Source organism: Phascolarctos cinereus, unplaced genomic scaffold (assembly GCF_003287225.1).
Source record: "Phascolarctos cinereus isolate Bilbo 61053 unplaced genomic scaffold, phaCin_HiC Scaffold_5;HRSCAF=322, whole genome shotgun sequence".
Lineage (NCBI taxonomy): Eukaryota > Metazoa > Chordata > Mammalia > Diprotodontia > Phascolarctidae > Phascolarctos > Phascolarctos cinereus.
This window is the reverse complement of record NW_027555958.1, coordinates 140,629,681-140,652,537: the sequence shown is the minus strand read 5'-3', so window position 1 is coordinate 140,652,537 and position 22,857 is coordinate 140,629,681. Positions and strand designations below refer to the sequence as shown.

Here is a 22,857-nt window from a genome sequence, read left to right as displayed (position 1 = left end):
ATCCACTGATCACTTCACTCCAACTCACTCCAAGAAACATTATAGCCAAATTACAGAACTATCAGGTCAAGGAAAAAATACTATAGGTCACCAGAAAGAAAGAACTCAATGTCAGGGAGCCACAATCAGTACTACCCAGGACTTGGCAGCTGCAACATTGAAGGACCAGAGGTCATGGACCATGATATTCTGGAAGGGAAAGAAGCTAGGACTACAATCAACAACCTGGTTAAATTAAGCATAATACTCCAAGGGAAAAAAAACGGTAATTCAATGAAATAGAAGGATCTGAAACTTTCATAAGACTGAACCAAAAAATTTGATCTCCAGTATCAAGACCCAAGAGAAGCCTAAAAAGGTAAAAAAGGAAAAGAAAACACAAGGAATTCAGTGGAGCTGAATTCACAGGATCTCTACACAGGAATACAATACTTTTTCATTCTTAAAAATTGTATCACTAATAGTACAGCTGGAAGTAATACACATAGAGGGCACAGGTATAAGGTGAATTTGAGGGAATGACAAAAAAAATAAGGGATGAGAGAGAAGAGCACACTGGGTGTAGAAGCAAGGGAGAGGCAGAATTCGGTAAATTATTTCACATAAAGAGGCACAAAAAGTCTTATATAATGGAGGGAAAGACGGAAGGGTGGGCGATAGGCATCAATTGAACCTTACTCTCATCAGTGTTGGCTCAAAGATGGAACAATATACAGTTCAATACAATACAATATACAATACAATACAATATACAAATCAGTTGAAGAGAGAGAAATCTATCTTACCTGGCAGGAAAGTAGGTGGGGAAGAGATTAACTAAAAGTGGGGGGAAGGAGGGAGAACTGACAGAAGAGATGGCAGGGGAGGCAATAGACAGAAGCAAAACACTGTCAAGGAGGGAAAGGGTGAAAGGAGAGAGAGGACAAACAGGAGGAAAAATAGCATGGAGAGAAATACACAACTAGCAATCATAACTGTGAATGTAAATTCTCTTATAGGATGAAATTCCCCATAAAACAGGAAGCAGATAGCAGACTGGATTAAAAACCAGAATCCTACAATATGTTGTTTACAAGAAACACACTTGAAGCAGAAAGACACACACAGAGTAAAGGTAAGGGGCTGGAGTAGAATCTATTATGTTTCAGCTGAAGTAAAAAAAAAAAAGTAAAACGAAAATCAGGGGCAGCAATCCTGATCTCAGACAAAGGAAAAGCAAAAATAGACCTAATTAAAAGAAATAAGGAAGGAAACTATATCTTGCTAAAAGGTACCATAGACAATGAAGTAATATCAATACTAAACATATATGCACCAAGTGGTATAGCATCCAAATTCTTAAAGAAGTTGAGTTACAGTTCACGATCAAATAAAAGACAGAGAGCATTACAAAATATAAATTAGATAATTTTGATCATATTAAAAAGCTTTTGTGGGGCAGGTAGGTGGTGCAGTGGATAAAGCTCACGCCTTAGAGTCAGGAGGACCTGAGTTCAAATCAGGCCTCAGACACTTGACACTTACTGTGTGATCCTGGGCAACTCACTTAACCCTGATTGCCTCACCAAAAAGGAAAAAAAAAGCTTTTGCACAAACAAAACTAATGCAACTAAGATTGCAGAAAGGAAAGCAGAAAGCTGGGAAACAATCTTTACAGCAAGTGTCTCTGATAAAGGCTTCATTTCTAAAATACATAGAGAACTGAGTCAAATTTATAAGAACACAAATCATTGTATAGACTGGTGCTGAGTGAAGTGAGCAGAACCAGGAGAATGTTGTACACAGTAACAGCCATGTTTTGTGATGACTAACTTTGATGTCGAAGCATGCTAGCCACTCTCCTGAGAGAGAAATGATGGACTTCACGCGCGAAATGAGACACAAGTTTAGATGTGGCCAGTGTCAGAATTTGTTTTGTTTCACAATGCATCTGTTTAACAGATTAATTTTTTTGGGGGGAGGGGAGGTGCGTGAGGGACTGGGGGGTAGAGGGTAAGTACGGGAAAAGAGAAAATATGATGCCAATGGGGAAAAAAAAAAGGAAGACTACACAAAGGCAGGAGATGGAAGGTTGTATACTGGAAACTGCAAGCAGACAAGATGGATAGAACACAGGAGTGAAAATAAATCGGTCTGGAAAAACAGATGAGCTACATTATGAAGCATTTTAAATGACAAGTGAAGTAGTTTTATTTTATCCTAGAGACAATAGAAGCCACTGAAGCTTCTTCAGAGAGGAGAGATTTGTTTTGGGAATATCCCTTTGGGAGCTATATGGAAGGTAAATTGAAGAGGGCAAAGATTTGAGGAAGGAGCAACCAACAGAGTATTGCAAAAGTGCAGGTAAAAGGTTCTGAGGGCCCGAATTAGGATGGTGGCTGGATGAATAAAGATAAAGGGACAGATACAAGAGATATTACTGAAACAGAATCAATAAGCCTTAAGAAATAATCGGTGGTAAGGGAGAATAAAGAGTAAAGAATAACTACAAGGTTGCAAACCTAGGTGACTAGGGAAGATAGTGATGCTCTCAAGAGAAACAATGTAATTTTAAAAATGGTCAATTTGAGGGGTGGAGGGAGGGAATAATAAATTCTAGTTTTGGACATTAACTTTGAGATGTCAAGGTAGAAAGTCCATCAGGCAGTTTGGCAATCTGGGAATGGAGCTCAAGATAGAACTAAGGCCAGAGACACATGTGGAGGAAAAGTTCAGGGTGGGGGAGGCTCAGGACAGACATGGAAATAGAAAATCCAACAAAGAAGAAAGCATGGCCAGGCAAATAGAAAGAGAACCCAAAGTACATAAAATCCAGGCAGGAGAGAAGGGGGCGGGGGGGAGACAGAAAGAATCCCAGAAAAACATAGATATAGACAACATATACATACATATATATGTATAAATATATATATATACTTGTGTAAGTATATATAAACGCATATGTGTATATACATTATATTATATATACTTAGATATACTTATAAGTATGCATATAAACATACATATATATACACACACACACACACACACACACACACACACACACACACACACTTAAAAGCAAATGTCATGGAACAGACAGTTTCATGTGCATTCCTTTCCTGTTTGATGTTACATATGTAAATGTTCATTTAATCTAATAATGTTCAATTCAGAATAAAAAGAAAATGGAGAGAAAAGAAAAACTATGAAGGAAAAAGTAAGCAGAAAGAATGAAATGGCCAATGGTATAAAAAGATACAGAAAGAGATCAAGGATGAAGACTGGGCTCTCCTGGCATAAGCTTTCAAGAATTTAGAAACCTCTCCAGTCAACCTCCTCTTTGGGACCCCCTCGAAGCAGGGACAGCCCCTTGCCAGCAAGAAGCAGTTTCAGAAGCCAAGACCTTCGCCCCTTACCCCAAAAGAATTTGGGTCCCATTTGTTTGAGGGGGGGAATGATAAGGATGGGATCTAGACCCAAAAAGGAAAAACTGTGGACTTTCTCACAAGTCCAAATCCCCGGTGTAAGTTAGCCTGAGGCTATAGTCCCATCAACTGGTCATTAACAAACCCAACTTTCTAATTCTGTTACCCTTAACTTAGCTGCCCCAGTGGGGGTTATTTCTAATTAATGTTTTTATAAACCTTGACTAAACTGAACATGAACACAGTTAAGATCATTGATACTTCCTTTCTGGGCAAAAGTTGTTTTTTTTTTGTCATGGTACATAATTACACATTTGTTGCTGAGGTCTTCAACTTTAAGGTTTTGATAGCTACATTTTCAGACATAGTGTAGTATTTTTTGATGGCTTAGCCTTTGTAGAACATTTTAACAACTTTCCTGAAACCTTTTTTCTCCTCAGTGGTTCACAGAGGTTCCTAAATTCTTTTTTTTTTCCCAGCCAAAGACAAGGTTTAGTAGAACATCCATCATATTGGGCAGACTCTTAAGGAGTCTGAACATTAGTGAGCTGTCCGCTAGATTTTAAGAATCTGAGCATCTTAATGGAGACAAGATGGACCTTATATACAGAAAGACTATGGGAGGGATCTAGGAGTGGCCAAGTAGTCTATGAGGTAATAGAGCTCCAGGGACCTGGACCACCATGGCCAAGGGAGAATGGAGCCTTGATTAGGATTAAGGGTGGGAAGTGGCCTGGGGCCATAGGGAGGTAAGACAATCGAGGGCTAGGCTAGGTTAACCCCCACTGGGGCAGCTAGGTGGGTCAGTGGATACAGTACCAGCCCTGAAGTCAGGAGGACCTGAGTTCAAATCTGGCCTCAGACCAAACACTTGACACTTACTAGCTGTGTGACCCTGGGCAAGTCACTTAACCCCAACTGCCCCCCCTCAAAAAAAAAAAGGAAAAGGAAAAGAAAGAAATAACCCCCACAAAAAAATTAACATTTAAAAGTCATACAAAATTTTAATACAACTTTTGAAATTTTTCTAATATATACCATCTTAGAATAAAAGGTTTATTAGGCTTCAAAAAAATTTGAATACTAACTGAACATTAGTTTAAAAGTTCTCATAGATAAATTCTTAATAAAGAAGCATATGAACACTTCTATGTCAAAAAAGGAAGTCTGCCAACATTATTATTCATACTAACATCTCAGGAAGTATAAATAAATTTATATATACTTCCCATGTGGGTTCCCCAATTATACTGCTCCCTTAAAGGAAGAGAACATACCAAATAATCCAACATTACATGTTTCATACTCTCTTCCCCAAAAGTCACAAAAATCTATCTTTCATAAAGCACAGATACTTTCCTATTGTGAGTTACATATAGTGTCTGGTCTCTTAGCAACAAAATACTCCTGAGAAGCTTCTTTCAATATGCCTATATCATACATGAAAAGAATTCAGTTTTTTAAAAAAAGCATTTCTGACTGACATCCAAAATAATTGCCATTTAATTAGAAAGACCTGAATTCAAGTCCCACATCGCATGTGACTCTGGGAAAGTGTCTAAAACTCTTTAAGTTGTACAGAGGCTGCCACTCGAGTGGAGACAAGGAGTTTCTTCAGTTTTGACCTCCTTCAAGGGTGAAATGTTAAGTCCCACCCCAAAAAAAATTTTCTACAGGCTTCTGTTTATATTCTAAGCCCATTAATATCAAGGATTGTATTTTTCTGGGCACATTTTGCTTTTACCAAGTATAATTACCATCAACTGTTCCTTCCATCCATAATCATGCTTTAGATGCACGAATTTTTTAAGATGTATCCTCTGAATGGTAGATTAAACCAATTCTTAAAACTAGGGTGTTATCTCAGTGGAGCTTTGAGGACCCAGTTGATCATTAGCTTCCTGTCATTCCACGTACCAAAGAAGAGAGAACTCATAAACAATAAAGAAAAAGTGAGCTTTAGGGCATAAAAGCTCCACATATAGTGTAGGCCACCATGTTTTAAACTGTGGGCTGCAACCCAGTATGGGGTCGCGTATCTGAATGTGGGGCTCGCAAAAAATTTGGCAACAGTAAAAGGTTTCTGAACGTACAATGACCAAAAAATTCAAAATCAAATGTGTAATAATCTGAGGTGTTTCTGACAGCATTCGTCTGTGTTGCATCATGCAACTTCACTGCAGCCTTGGTTCTGAACACACAACATGTGTACTTTGCACTGCGCATGATGTCATGCCACGCAACACCAACAAACACTGCCAGAAACACCTTGGCTCAGTTTCGAGACTATTGTATGTTATGAATTGCAGTATTTTTACTGTACATACAAAGTTTTCTACTCTTACAGAAACATAGTTTAATTATGGAAAATAATGACTTTAATATATTTCTACCATCATTCTTCAGCATTTAAATATCAAACTAGTATGTATTTGGATTATATTGTGTTAGAATATTTGATTTTTAAAATTGCTGTTATCTCCTTCTTTTACAGAAACATAAGTGTTTCACTGCAGCAAGTAAAGACAAAAGCCCTTTAATAATATTTCTCTACCATCACCACTGCATATATGTATAAGTGTAAAGACCAATTTTTTTAAGGCAATTGGGGTTAAGTGACTTGCCCAGGGTCACACAGCTAGTAAGTGACAAGGGTTTGGTCTGAGAGCAGATTTGAACTCAGGTCCTTCTGACTTCAGGGGCGGTGCTTTATCCACTGCGCCACCTAGCTGCCCCTGAAGATAAAGTTTTTAAATTAAGCACAAAAAAAAATATGTAATTTCATAAACTAAAGCTAGTATTAATTTGAGAAATTATTAGCAAAATTTATTTACATTTTAGGACAAAATTTTTTGTTATGGGTAAGTGGTCATATTTAGACAGAAGAGGTAAAAATACTGATGACAATGTGGCACAGCAGAAATCTGATTTTGTTAATTTTTTTCATAATGACTTATGGCTTTCAAAACTTATTTGTTGGATTTTTTTTTAAAACCCAATGATTTAAATATGCCGCTTCAAGGAAAAAATTGTAGCATATTTATCTTAAAAGATAAAATTGAAAGTTTTAGTAAAAAAGTTAAGAAAGGGTAGAAAAATCATTCTTTAGAAATGTTTACAGCTACAGATGATTTTATAATTGAAAATAACCTTCCCAAAGATTTAATTGTAAGAGTTATAATTGATCACTGAAGTACCTAGAGATAGAGTTTCAGAAATACTTCTCTTCAAATTTTGATTCTAAAAAACGAAATTGGGTTCATAAACCATACTCAATTGAAATCAAATAGATCAGTCATCTGCCATTAAACATTCAGGAAGAATTTGCCAAGTTATCAAGTGACAAAGGTTTAAAACTTGAGTTTCCTAAAAAAAAAAAGTTGAATTAATTTTGGCTTGGGATTAGGATAGAATTACCAACAATTTCTGAAATTGCCCTAAACATACTTCTGTCATTTTGTACTACATATTTCTGTAAAGCTACATTCTCAGCATTGAGGATTATAAAATCAAAATATCAATCAACTCTGAAAAACATCGAAGATGCTCTAGGTCCTGCAGCATCAAATATTCCTCCAAGATTTAATACTTTATGTAAAAATAAACAAGTGCATCCATCTCATTAGTATGCAAATTTGCTTTCCTCTTTAACAAATGGTATTATATGTATACCAAAGAACTGTTCTAAAATAAATTTCTTTGTCATTTATTATCAGTAAATGTTTGATTTGTATACCTATTTTACATGCCTATATACCAGGGGTGGTAAACATTTCTCGGTTAAAAAGGGGTCACAAGCAGAAAAAGTTTAAGAATCCCTGGTGTAGGCTACCACTGTGTGGTAGCTATGTAACCCTGAGTAAGTCACTTAACCCCAACTGCCTTTTAAAAAAAAAAAAGATCACTCACTTTTACTCACTTCATGATCCATTAGTAGGCACTCAAAGCCAAAAGAGAAAATATTACCAGAGTAAAGCCTCCAAGGTCCATCAAAGTCTAAAAAGCACATAATATAGTCTGCAGAATCATGGAAATTTTGGAGGGATGATATCTTGAAAAGTATATGCACCATTCTAAAAAAATCTAGGTGTGTTTTACTTTTAAGCAACATAACATGTGAGAATTACAGATTTACAAAAGTCTAACATAAGTTAATCTTTATAAACTCTCCCAACAGAATGTGCATTGTCCCAGGTAGGCACTGTACGAAGTCAGTCAACTAGTATATACTACACGCTTATCATGTGCCAAGCACTATTTAGAAAGAATATAGTTCCTCTCTTCAAGGAGCTTACAGTAGAATCAGGAAAGACAATATATCAAAGGAAACAAAAATGGGGGGCAAGGGGAAAGGTAGGGAAGAGGAGAAGGTTTGGAAATGACAAAGGTGGGAAATGAAGATTGGCTGCCCTGAACACGCTCCTTAAAGCACTCCTTAAATGGAGATTCTGGTAGGAGCCATCAGATCAGAGAAAGAGGCCACAGGGGGCTCAGGGTTCTTCCAATGTGTTGAATTCCTTGTGTATATACAACCATGTGTGTCTGTGTGTGTGTACGTGTGTGTGCGCGTGTGTGTGTGCGTGTGTACATATATAATGTATATTATATACACATGTGTATATAAGTATATATGTGCGTAATGTATATGTGTGTGTGTGTGTATATATATGTATACATATATATATAAACTTTCATTGTCTTTTATACATTATGAGAGGCAGTATGATACAGATAATAAAGAACTGACCTCAAAGCTGTGAAAACCTGAGTTAAGAAAAAATCCAAAACCAAAACCAAAGCGTTGAATTCCAGTGCTGGGCTGAGGCTTTGGAGTAAACAGACAACTCTGAAAAACTGAGAACTACAATCAACACAGCGGCCAACCAGGATGCCAAAGGAGAGACAATTAAACATGCCATCCACCTCTTTAGACATAAAGATGAACTTTGTACAGACTGCGATAAATCTTTCGGTGTGATAAACAGAAACTTTTTTTCTTGCTTGACTGCCTGTTGCAAAGGTTTTCTTTCTTTCTTTTTTTTTCCCCCAGAATGGGCCAGGGGAGGAAAGGAAAGAAAATGAAATTGTTAATTAAAAATTTAATTTTTGCTAAGTGTCCTTTTAAAAGTCCCCTTTTTGAACTTTATATCCATTAGAATACCTCACAGACTCCTCAGAGACTTGTGGTCTTTCTATACAAGTTATAATAAAATTCTTGAGAGAAGGATCAAGTTATTCAACCTGAAGAAAATGACAAATTATAAAGCATCAATAGACATGAAGCAATTTTCTCACTTCAGTCTATTATCAAGTAAAAAATATTAATAACAAAGAAGAAATCACCTTTACGCTTCTCAAAGATGAGATTATAGCAGAGGTGTCAAACCCCACCCCTACTCTTACTCTCTACCACCCACATCTACAAAACTCCTTCCAGTAGTACAGACCAGAACAAGATTAAAATGCAACTGGGGAATGTTTAATAAAATAAACAAAATACAACATAAATAATGTAAACATGTGGTTTTCTAAGTCAATAAGACGCCCAAAGGGATCCTTTTTTTAAAATGAATATTTAATTTTTTTTCCAATTACACGTAAAAACAATTTTTAACATTCGTTTCTTAAAATTTTAAGTTCTAAATTCTCTCCTTCCCAATGTCCCTTCCCCCTCCCCAAGAGGGTAAGCATTTTGACATCGGTTATACATGTACAGACATGCAAAACCTATTTCTATATTAGTCATGTTGTGAAAGAACACAAACCAAAAAATAATAATAATAATAAAGTAAAAAACAGTATGCTTAAATCTATATTCAGACACCATCAGTTCTTTCTCTGGAGGTGGATAGCATTTTCCATCATGAGTCCCATGGAACTGCCCTGGATCATTGTATTGATGACAATAGCTGAGTCATTCACAGTTGATCATCATATAATATTGCTGTTACTGTGCACAATGCCTTCCTGGTTCTGCTCACTTCACTTTGTATCAGTTCATATAAGCCTTCCCAGGTTTTTCTGAAAGCACCCTGGTCGTCATTTCTTACAGCACAATAATATTTTTGTGCGTATAGGCCCTTTTCCCTTTTTTTTTTTCAATCTCTTTGGGATACAGACCTAATAATGGTATTGCTGGGTCAATAGGTACACAATATACAGTTTTATAGCCCTTTGGCATAGAGTTCCAGATTTCTCTCCAGAATGGTTAGATCAATTCACAACTCCACCAACAATGCATTAATGTCCAATTTTCCCACATTCAAAGGGATCTTTTGCTATTTGAATCTGACACCTGACACCTCGAGAATGCAGATTTACTTTATAAATTATTCAATGAGAAGGGGAAGTAACACTACTTGCAACTGAGGTAACTGCTGGTGGTGGGAATTGAGTGAACCACACTGACTCCAACTTGTGACTTAATTCTGGAGCTAACTCAGTTTCCATTCTATTCAATTATAGGTCTAGTCCAATTTCTGTCCAGTGAGAAAACTGTATTCAATCGTAGGAATCGTGAGAGGGCTTTGTTACTCGTTTGAACCTAGCCCTACATAGCTGGGAAGCAGGACAAGATTTTCCTGCTGCTTAAAGACCTTTAATTAAAGGACCTAGATTATGCTGACCAGAAACTCAGTCAGATCCAAAGAGGAGTTTTCTCACAATTATACATCTCAAACAACTCATATGCCTTACCTAAAAATTGGCCCCATACTGGTGTTCCTTTGATTGTATTCAGACACGTGGGGGGAACTGGGCAACCTCTTTTTCTGATCTCAGAAAATTGTACCTGTTTGCTCTCCCACTCTCAACTTGGAAAGTCCCTAATCTTTCTTCCAGTTAGAAATCACACTACCTAATTTTTATCCTGGTTAGTTTTCTTTTAATTAATTAGCCTTATTTGATTGTTTTTAATGTAAAAAAAGTCTGTCTCTTCCAGTATTCAGGGTCCAGTGCCAAAGCTGAGGAAGGTGACTGCTCCTGATTTGTCAGGCAATTGGCATGTACTGCTTAATAAATCAATATGCTCCAAAGCTCGAACTTTTGTTTCCTCAGTCATTTATCTTTCACCCACCACATAATCACTACACAACTCTACTAAGTCTTTAAATTCAATCTACGCATAAAGAAAAAGAAAGTCATAACTATATAAAGATATTAATATCTCTTTTATAATGTCTCACCTTTTCTAAACCTCTACTGCTGATTACAGGAACCTATCATTAAGAAAATAGTGACTAACCAAGTAACTTGAACAATTTGTCATCTAGGCAATATACTGAGGCAAGGTGAGGGGGTGGGGGGGATGTTGGCACATGATCCAAGATGCCCAAAATGGGCCTATATCAACAATTAATCCTGATAATAAAGAGATGCTACAGTACTGTATAAGGCTATCTGCTTGTAAGAAAAGATTATTATCCAGCTTTAAAAGCCAAGGATTAGAAAACTAAAGAAACTGCTTCTAGATTTTAGCTTTAAGTTGAGATTATTGATAGTATAGAAAAACATTAGTTTTCATAGAAATAAAAATATATGTTTTGTAACATTCTATTTTCAAAAGAAACATTTAGTACACTTCTAGGAATCTATTTCTAAATATATAACAAATGACAGGGAACTAAAATATTTCTCTGGCCTTACTTCCAAATCCACTGAAGCTCAAATTACTCTTATCTTTTTTTACATTTTGTCCTTGTAATACCATAGTCTATATATTGGAGTCTTCTGACCATGACAAGACAGTGAAAGGATAGAAAATAATGGTCCATACAGAGAAAGAGATGTCCTAATAAATGGATGTGTGATGCTAAATAAATTCTTTTAACTCTAAAAATGTTTACATGGGCACTATCTTGACAAAAAGAATTTTAATCAAATGTCAAACTTGCATCTGATCTATGAACATTCAGATTGCAAAAACTATTCTATCTTCATAGAAAAAATTAAATCACTATGTACAAAGCAAAAACTGACAATTTTAGGGCCTCTATGCTAGTAATCTTTCCCTACACTTTTTTTTTACCAGAAATTATCTCTTTTCTTTAAATACTGTGTCTTCTTATGTTCCCTACAGAACATTCAAGAGAGTATGACTAGTGTTTTTTAAATCCTGTAGCTGAATGGAATATATGAAACAATGTCATGATGGCTACACATTTTTAAAAGTAGTTAAAACCAATTTTATATACTGCATAGTATGGAAGAATTTGCTGCACAACATAAGCATTTAGTTCAACTAAAACAATACATATCATGGCGCCCCAATTTTACTGTGAAAAAATGTGACCATTACAAAGGTGGACCAAAATTCCAAATCCTCAGCTTCCATGAGTAACAACAATGATGGCAACTACTACGACTAGGAAATTACTCTTCCTTCTTCACTCCACCTCAGCCCAAAACAAGGATGGTCATATCCTTGATCTTGCCTCACCTAAATTCCCCTTCTAGGAACAAGAACTCTGAAATTCCATTATCTATTTTTCTTTTCATTCCATCTCTATCTACCTCCCCCCAAGCCTATCTGTTATACTCTCCATAACCTCCAATTTCTCCAACCTTCAGCACTTACCCAGGGGCAATTAGGTGGCACAGGGGATAGGGCACTGACCCTGGATTCAGGAGGACCTGAGTTCAAATCCAGCCTCACACATATAACACCTACTAGTGTGACCCTGGGCTAGTCACTTAATCCCACTGCCTAACCAAAAGAAAAAAAGAGAGAGAGAGAGAGAAGAAGCACTTACCCGGACTATCATCACCTCTCTGGCTACATTCTCCTTTTTTTTCCCCTATCTGAACCAATTTAACTTTATAGTAACCCCTACTCCCCATTCCCTCAATCCTGTGTCTTATGGTGACTCACACTGTGCCAAATTCCAACTGTGAATTATTTTCACTTTTCACCTTCTACTCTCTTATTATTAACATGTTGCAGAGCCGAGCTAAAATAAGTCACACAACCATGATGACAACTTATGTTATCTAATCTCTCCTGGGCCCTCACTTTAGCAAAGCAATCTTTTCACTCTTCCCTAATCGATTTTATATCCCACACTCCACAGCGACTGTTCTAAACCTTCTCTTCTTAACTCCAACAGCAACCCTTCCAATACCCTTCTCAACTGAGGAGTTTACCTCCTAAGGCTATTTTACCATGAACACCCTCTTCTTCCTCATTTCACAATCCCTTGATATCAGTCTTCACAATCTCTTCAGTCTTTGATGAAAAGGTGCTCCTTTTCCTCACCAAGATCAACCAATACCCTTGGATCTTAACTCCTTCTGTCTTTTCCTGCAATTACTCCACTATGATCTTCCTTCTCCCCATCTAATTTTTACTCTTCCTATCTATTGGTTCATTCTCTCCTTCCTAAAAACATGCTGAGTCTCCCACACTGAGGAATGGTGACCTCTCCCCTGTCACTTTCCCTCTTACCATTCCTCAGCCTTATCTGCTGGTTTATCATCCATATTATACTTCCTAAACCATGTGCATTCCCAAGACCTATTTTGAGCCGCCTTCTATTTTCTCTCTACATTTCTTTACTTGGTGAGCTCACTGTGCAAACTGCTTTAAATATCCTTTCTATGGATATAACATCTAAATCTATATATTCAACCCTAGATTCTCTCCTACACTCCAGTTCCATAACTCCAACTGCCTATAGGGCAGCTTTAAAAAAAATAATATTTTATTTTTCCCCAGTTACATGCAAAGACAATTTTATCATTCATTTTTTTAAAATTCTGAGTTCCAAATTTTCCCTCTCCCTCTCTCACTTCCCCCTCCTTAAGTCAGTAAGCAATTTGTTATAGGTTATGTATGTTCAATCATGCAAAACACATCACCATATGAGTTATATTGCAAAAGAAGACACAGACCCAATGGGGGGGAAAAAAACACCAAAAGAAAAAATACAGAAAGTGAAAAATAGGATGCTTTGATACACATTCAGACTCCCATCAGTTTTTTCTCTGGTGATAGATAGCATTTTTCATCATGAGTCCTTAAGAACTGTCTTGGATCATTGCTTTGCTGAGAATAGCTAAGTCATTCACAGTTGATCATCACACAGTGTTGCTATTACTGTGTACTATGTTCTCCTAGTTCTGCTCACTTCACTTTGCATCAGTTCATACAAGTCTTTCCAGCCTTTCCTGAAATCTGCCTGTTCATAATTTCTTGCAGCACAGTTAATATTCCATTATAATTATATACAACTTGTTCAGCCATTTCCCAATTAACTTCAACTTCCAACTCTTTGCTATCACAAAAAGAGCTGCTATAAATATTTTTATGCAAGTTGATCCTTTCTCATCCCCACACCCCAGGTGTTAAGTAAGAAACACAAAGAATGTAAGAGTGGACTGGTTCATTTCTGAGTTTTAAAACTGGAAAGAGAATGGAGGGTAGAAAGAAGAAAAGAGGAATACAACTTGCTATTTCTCATGATAGAGTTATGTGAGAAGAGTATAGAACTATCAAGAAAGGGGACGGGGTTTTTAGATAGATAGGATAATTACGTGAACCTCATTTTTATCTTGACTGGACAATTGTGGACTGAATACATATAACAGTAAATGCTAGCACAGTATAGGACACTTTAGATTTGCCAAGGACTTTAACAAATATTATCTCACTTGATCCTCACAATAATCCTGAGACATAGGTGCTATTAGCATTCCTATTTCTGTCTGCCTGAGGCAGAGTTCAAGTGACTTGCCCACAGTCACAAAGCATCTTATACCAAATTTTAACTTGGGCCTTCCTACTCCAGTTCAAATGTACTATCTACTGTATCAGCTAGCTGCCTCTAACAAACATACCCAGAGTTTACTGTAGAAATACATCAAATTAAAAAGTGGAAAGAACAGTCACAAGCCAAACAAACTTCCTGGTGCCCAAGTGGGTACTAAAAGAAGAAAAAGATGAGGAAAGGGGGAAAAACTGGAAAGTAAAAGAGTGACTATCAGTTGGAAAGCTACTTTAAAAGATTATAGTAAGTTAATAATAATAAAAATAACACTTATATAGTTCTTACTGTGTGCCAAAAATTGTGTTAAGCCCTTTACAGTCATTATCTATTTCATTTGATCCTCACAACAACCCTGAGAGGAAAGTGTTATTAATTTCCTCACTTTACAGATGAGGAAATAAAGGAAGACAGAAGTTAAGTGATTTACACATGGTCACACAGCTACTAAGTGTCTATGGCCACATTTGAACTGAGATACTCCTGACTCCAGGCCCAGTACTCTATCCACTGTGCCACATAGCTGCCCATTATGAATGTAAGAGAATACTAATTTACCACGAACGCCCTTTTCTCCCTCATCTCACAATTGATATCAGTCCTCACAATCTCTTCCACTGTAAGAAATAACAAAAGATGATTCCAAAGAATCCTAAGACTGAAGTAAGCAGGGCCAGGAAAATAATTTCTACAAGAAAAACAACTGTAAAAAACTTTAATTGACATAACACATCTCTACAGGACCCACAATGAAGCCTATTACTCACTTCCTGGTTCATTCTCGATGTTAGAGTCAAGTTACAGTGTGTCCAACTGTGGCTGATCAGACCAATATGAGCTCAGAATGCTTTACCACAGGTTGGGCACAAATAGTCCATGTGAACATTTGGGATGGATTCTCTAAATCTGCGCATCTCGCATTTGAGACTCACTTCCTTACACAGAAGTGATAGAAGGTATGGAAAGGGACACATATTTTTGGAAATAGCCACTGTGCAAATTCATTTTGTTTGACTATGTTTATACATTACAAGTGATTTTTTTTCTATTTTTTGAATGGAAACAGAGAAGAAGTATATGGTAATGGTGATGCAAAAGGGGGGGAGGCAAGAAAAAAGGAGCACCACTGAAATGTTTTTTACAAATGCTAAAGAGTAAAAAGTAAATTAAGAAGGAAGCATAACATAAGGACAGTTTTGAAAATGATGGGCTAAATGTAGAATTTTTAAGTAAGCAGTAAGAACAATGATTTCACATACAGCTTTTTTTATCTCCTTTGTATATAGAAATGCTTTTTTTTTGGTGTTTGTTGAGTTAAAAATGTATTTATGGGGCAGCTAGGTGGCGCAGTGGATAGAGCACAGGCCCTGGAGTCAGGAGGACTTGAGTTCAAATCCAGCCTCAGACACATAACACACAAACTGTGTGACTCTGGGCAAGTCACTTAACCCCAATTGTGTCACCAAAAAAAAAAAAGCATTTATAAAAGTATTTTGTGAGTCTTAAAACACTTTATGAATGTTAGTAAGTATAATTATTAGTCTTTTAAACTACAACTATCAGAGTTAAAATTTAAAGAGAACAGAAAAGGGTAGATTTTTTTAAATAAAGACTATCACATAATAAAAATCATTTTTTCTTATCTTTTCTTCCTTCCCCCCTCCACCCCCAAAAAAAGACTGGCTCTCCCTAAATCACTGAGGTTAGAGGTGCAGGGGCTAAACTCATGGTCCCAGTCCCACTCTGACTGATATAGGATCCTTGGCCTGCCCTGTTTCCAACCTGGGCTGGTCTGTCCATTCTTCGGCAACTTGGTAGAACATGGCTTGGCTGTGGGAAGGGTCATTATTTATTGTTAAATTTAATGCAAATACTGGATCAACCTAGACCATTGCAGCTCAGACCTTCCAAGCTCAAGAGATCAGCCGGAGTCAGCATCCTCAATACCAGAGATTACTGGCATTTGCCACCATGCGTGGCTTTAATTCATTTTCAAAAATTTTTGTCGACGAAACTAAGATGCCGGGTTTCTTAAATCTAACTCAGACTGCCACTCTCTTGATTTACTCATTCCTGATCTTTGTATAGCACCACATGTACTCTGCCTTGTACATATTTCGCTTCTTTCCATATTTATGTTTTAGAATGTCTGGCAAATTTACAAAAATATAGATTGAGTCCATAATATTTATATTCTATGTAATTGCTAGCCCAGCAATGGCACATTAGGTTAAACAACAGATTCTGTCAAAACAATCACAATGTGCTAAGAAACTTACATTATCCATTTTGAATTCTAGAAAAACTTCTCACATTTCTATTGCATACATTTAACATAATATTAAATTTAACAAGACATTTTGTAAGATCTGTCAACGGATATTATGATAATCAGAATAAAGAAAACTAATTTTAATAAACTATCAAACTAGGCTATCAAATGTTTTAAATCGAATGTTTCTAAGAAAAGAACATAAACAAAAATATAGCGGAAAAAATGACTTCATCTTACAAGCCAAAGTAATTATACATGAGATAAAGGATCGTTAAAAATTACTCTTGCAAATTAGTATGCTATTAGTATTTACCAATATATCAATTAGAAATGATGGAACAGATACTCTTTGAATTTTCTCAGGTCATAATCATCATTAAGTAGTCTAATAATTTCTTATGGCTCATCAATTTAACTCACCTTCCACACTGTCAGAACAGGAGGTTCCAATGCCAGTGTCCCCACTGTCAGAAGCTATGCTATGTCGTCGGGTGTGGCTACTACGAGTGCTTGATGGAACAGTTGTGGCCTGCCACAAAGATTCAGTACCAGATGACCATGCTGTGGAGGAGTAATCTTGGCCTGCAATGAAAGAAATCTAAAATTTAGTATATGTAGAGAGTCCAGTGATGGACAGATTAATTAAGAAAGCAAAAGACATCTTTCAAAATCTCATTTGTATCCATTAAGTCTAAAAGCTCACCAAAAATTCTTCAGAAATGATAAAAATTTTTTAAATGGTCAATGTTGGAGAAGTTGTGCACACTACTACATTGTAAGTGGAGCTATGGATTGATAACAACCTTTTTTGTTTTGTTTTGTTACAACTATTTTTAGAAAGCACTATGAACTATTCAGAACTATGTAAACAAAGTAACTAAATGTCATACTTTTTGAGATTCCATTGTTGGACTTATATACCATAAGGAAGCCACTGATAAAAGTCATATATACCAAAATACTTATAACAGCACTTTTTGTGAAAGCAAAGAACTCGAAACAAAATAGATGATCGTTGACTGGAGAAAGGCTGAAAAATTATATGTGAACGTAATGGAATATTACTGTGCTGGAAAAATGATGATTGTAATGAATACAGAGAAGCAAGGAAAGATATACATGAACTGATGAACAATGAAGTAAGCAGAGCCAAGAAAACATACACAATGACTCCAATGGAAAGAACATTCAAACCCAAAAAAGTGAACACAGCAAAATTACAAAGAACAAGTATGGCTCAAAAGAAGAAATATTAAGGGAATACTCTCAACCCATTCCCATCTGAAGGCGGGAGGTTTACAAGTGCTGTACGTTCCATGTGTTTTCAGGTTTTATCAATGTACTAGTTGGTTATATGGATTTCCTCCCCTTTTTTGTGTTTAAAAAAAATACTACTTGTTTTAAAGAATGGTTTTAGGGGAAAAAGGGGTACACTTCAGAAACTAATGATGTAAAAAACAAGAGACATTCAACATTAAAAATTCATTAGAAAGATGCTTTTAGGAATTTATACCTCATGAATGTTAAGGTATCATTGATCTCTCAATCCACAAGGTAATTTAACCTTTTTTAATTTGAGACATTATTTAAATTTGAGACATTATTTAAAAAACCAATACTTCATAATATCTAATTATATTTAGATTTATAAATTACATATTATAACTTTATTTATAAATTTGTATTAAATATTTATAAATATTTAATAATTTATTTTTTAAAATAAAGCAAACTTTAAAATGACAAATGTATTTTCAAAAATCCAGATAATTTTACATACCACTGTTCACCCAGAGCTATAATATCTTATGTAACTCCACAAAATTGCCTTTTTCTAATGTGATGTGAAAGACAGAGCAAATTGTTCTGAGAATTAATATTCCCAACTTAGTGAATCTTTTCATTCTGTTAACATAGTTGTAAAAATGCAAATAACTTGGAACTAACTTATTCTCAATATTAATACTTAATAGTCAATCAAAAACTTCTGGTAAAAATGATGACCTACACCAAGGCAGACAGATGAAATTCCCTATTTCAGGAAAAATCTGAAAATTGCACCAGGAAAAATAATTATCAATATTTGGAACTCAAAAACTTGTGGAAGTGAATGTTGAAAACTAAAAATAAATAAATTTATATTAAAAAAAAGATATCCAATAAGCTATAGAAAGTTACTTCTTCTATCCTCGAACTGAACTTGAACTGAACAAAAAGCCATCCAGAAGCCAAGGAAATAGTAAAGGGGGCAGTCAGCAAAGCAAGCCTGAGTTGGAGAATGACTGAATTAATGAAAGAATGCTAGCATTTTTATATGATACCTACTATGTGCCAGTAACTTTGCTAAGCGCTCATACAAATATTTCTTTTAATCCTTATCACAACCCTAGGAGGTAAATATTATTATCCCCATTTTATCAATAAGGAAACTGAGGCAAACAGAGCTTAAGTAACTAAGAGGTTAAGGGTCACACAGCCAGTGAATGTTTGAGACTATATTTGAACTAGGATCTTCCTGACACTAGGCCCAGTGCTCTATCTACTGTACCACCTAGCTGCCTCTAGAGATAATCTCTGAGGAAAGGCACTAAAATTAAGGACTACAAAAGATCTAGGTTTGGAAGAGAAAAGGAGAAGAGGAGGGGGAGATGAGGGAGGAAAGGAACAGGAACAGGAGAGAAGTGTAGAGGACAGAAAGAGAAAGGGAAGAGTGATGGAGAGATGTAAAGATCTGATGACAATTTACTTGGAAAACGCTAGTGGATTGGCAAAAGTAACTGAGACAATAGGTTCAGGAAAACTGGCTACAAAGTTTACCCACAAAAATCAACAGTATTTCTATATAATAATAACAAGATCCAAGAGGAAATAATAGAAAGGGAAATCCTATTCAAAATAATTACAAAAGGTATAAAATATTCAGGAGTTTATCTACAAAAGCAGACTCCATACTTGTATAAATTTAATTACAAAGCACTCCTTAGAGAAATACAAGATGAACAAAAGCAAAGAGGAAATGCCATCCCTATTTGCTGGTCATCCCAGTATACTTAGAAAATCCCAAAGAATCATATGCAACTGAAATAATTAACCAAAACATTAAAGAAGCATTAATTGGGTAACTAGGTTCCAGGCACAGTGCTAGACACTGGTGATACAAAGGATGGGATAATCCCTATTTCTATGCTAATCACTCCAGCAAAGTATTGTGATTGTAAAATAAAGCCACAAAAATCATCTGAATTTCTATGCAGCACTAACATAAAAGGAAGAAATGAGAAAATTCACTCAAAATGACTATAAAATGAAATATGAATTAGCCCATAATGACACATGCAAGATTTATGTGAAAATTATTACAAAATATAGTTGGGACACTCCAATGATAAAAATGAAAATTCTACCTAAATTTTCAGATTTCATGCTGTACCAATCAAAACTGACAAAACTAAACAAAATAACAACAAAATTGATTTGGAAAAACAAAAGGTCAGGAATCTTGATGGAAATATTGAGAAAATACAGAAATGAAGGGGGCATCGACAGCATTATCAGACTTCAAACTATATTATATTATATTCAAACTAAATTATGAAGCTATGTTAGGTTATACTCAAATGATATTATAAAACTATTTGGTATCAGTTTTAAAAAAGTAAAAATGATTCACTTGAACAGACCAGATAAGGAATAAATGCAAATAGTATATGGGCACATGATAAATAAACAAACATAAATTACTCAAGAAAGGGTCACTTTTTCTATCAGAACTGGGAAAACTAGAAAGCAATCTGGCAAAAATTAGATTTAATCCAACAAATTACAGCTCAAAAGGAATATAAACATGGAAGATAAAAAGAAAGATCGTTCTGACTAAATAAAATTTTAAAGTTTTTGCACTAATAAAAGTAAAAGAGAAACAACAGAGTAGGGAAAATTCTACAAATATCACTCAAAAGTCTAATAACCAAAATAACTTTTATATATAGTTATATATATATGTGTGTGTGTGTATGTGTATATATGTATATATATATATATATATATGCGCGTGCACACACACACACACACACACACACACACACATATATATTATATATATACACATCTCACAAATACTATTCTCCAATAAATACATGGTCAAAAGATGAATGTTTTCAAAAGTATTTCAAACTATTAATGACCATATGAAAATATAATTCAAAAAATAAAAAATGAAAGAAATACAAATTAAAAGAATCCTAAAATTTTATCTCACATCATGACAATTGCAATGGAAAGTCAATGTTAATAGTCCTATGGGAAAAGAGGCATAGCTGGTGGAGTCATGAAGTGGTCCAATCATTTAGGATTTTAATTTGGAATTTTGAGGGGGTGGAGAGGACTTATTTAGGTTTTCTATATACTTCAACCCAGTAATGCACTTACAAGGCATGTACTCCCAAGGAAGAAAAAAGTGAAGGCCCAATATATGCCAAAATATTCATAGCAGCATTCTGTGGAAGCATAAGATGGATATCTACTGCTTGAGGAATGACTGAAAAAAGCTGAGATATTAATATAACAACACTATTTTGCAAAAAGAAATGACAAATGAAGGATTCAAATAAATACTGGAAAATAATGAACTGATAAAGGGCAAAATAAGCACAATCAAGAGTGTATAAACAGTAACTATAAAAATGCAAATGAAAAGACAGCTAAAAAGGATGTTGAGCTTTGATGAAATGAAAAACCAGTAAAGGTCCAGGACAAAAGATAAAGGAACTTATCTCCCTCTTCATGACACAGATGTCAGACACTATCAGGTCAGAATATTGTATAAGTAACAGAGTGGTCATGGTATCAAACATTTTCACTAAACTGTGATGGGACAGTTCATAAGGGAAGGTTCAATCTTCAGACTGCAGGAAGAAATGAATGTGGTATAAAGACAAAAGGAGTCAGTAAAATATTTGAGCTTTTTTAAGCCTAGGAAATTTAGGATGAATTCCAAGAAAAAAAGATCATGAAGAACTGACTTTAGAAGACTATGGGGAAGTGATTAGAGAATTAACATGATTTCTTTAAATTAGATACCACAAGTAAAAGTTAATGAAACAAGGAATGCTTATTTTCTAAACCACTTTTTTATTTGATATACTCTAATATTCCAATGGACCAGTACGGATATATCTTCCAACTGTGCAAATTGCAGCCCATCCCTGGGTAATTCATGTGCTTCTAATACCCCTGAATAAATCCATTCACAAGTTGTCAATTCATAAGGCCAGAAGCCTTCTTCATGATCTCTTGACATTATGTGCATACCAGGGAAGAATATGCTTTTTCTACCAGTTATTCCTCCCTCTGTTTACATGCCAGGGTCATCTTTTTTGAGTCAAACACTTTTCCAATGACTTTCTTTACACTGCTTTTTTTGTATAATCCCTTGTTTATGGTGTGTTGCAATTTCTTTATATCCAACCTGTGTCCCTCCATTGCCCTTTGGGGGATTCTCAAATCCAGTCAGTGGAAACTGTTGTCTTCTATAACACGTGGCCATAAAGCTTCACCATGAAAATACCAGCTTTTAAAAAGTGTGCCTTTCTCTCCAATAGAAACCTGAAGTGTGCCAAGAACTCTTAATTTCACAAAGACAATCTTTGAATACACCCCTATTGAATTCTGGGCTCAACACATTGTCCCTATATGCAGGATCTGACTAAATTTATTGAGCTGTCCCAAACTGTGATTCATTGCATGGACAGTAGGCATTACTTCATCCACTTGATTTTTCCCATGTGAAGTCAGGCCAAAATCTTAAAGGATTATAGATCTCCCTTAGAAGCTTTACAGTATGCAAGGGCTTGATACAATCTGTAAAATATCACCTGAAAACAGAAGCATTGGAGGATCTCACTATCCATAAGAAGTTCTTAATCTTTTTTATATCATGGACTTTTTTTTTTGCAGTCTGATCAAACCCATGGAATCCATTTCAAAATACTGTTTTTAAATGCATAAAACAAGATACATGGGATTATGAAGTAAACTAATCAAACTGAAAAGCAGTTATGATTTTTTTTATTTTTTAATCCACAGACTCCAGGTAAAGAACCCTTAATACACAAACTCTCTTTGAAGAGGATTTGGCTCTGACATGCTTTCTGACAGGGGCAAACAGCTTAAGCAAGCAAGTACCCCCCTATTTTATACCAATTAATGTTTTATTTAATCAATATTTTATACAAATTGATATTGATCACAGGGTCAGTAAAACAAAGTTATTTCTGTTGTTATGGTCTTGGCAAAGAGTTAAGAAAATGTACATCTCATACTTCTTTACATGGGAAACTATGAATACAGAATATTTCAGATACTGCTGATATGTTGTTAGGTTCTACTGAACTTTACCACCACCACCCCTTTCTAG

At 35.5% G+C, this 22,857-nt stretch overlaps 1 protein-coding gene across 4 annotated transcripts in view; it reads right to left on the bottom strand.

Annotated features, from left to right (window-relative positions):
• The window catches only part of CEP85L (centrosomal protein 85L), a 166,545-nt gene that overhangs the window by 122,791 nt on the left and 20,897 nt on the right, over window positions 1-22,857 (bottom strand). For 3 of the 4 annotated variants that reach the window (XM_020971597.2, XM_020971600.2, XM_078155180.1), the window contains exon 2: window positions 16,863-17,024. In XM_020971597.2, coding sequence (XP_020827256.1) covers window positions 16,863-17,024 — 162 coding nt within the window. Of the gene's footprint in view, window positions 1-16,862; window positions 17,025-22,857 lie in introns of those variants that run through there. The other variant, XM_020971599.2, reaches the window with a different exon arrangement.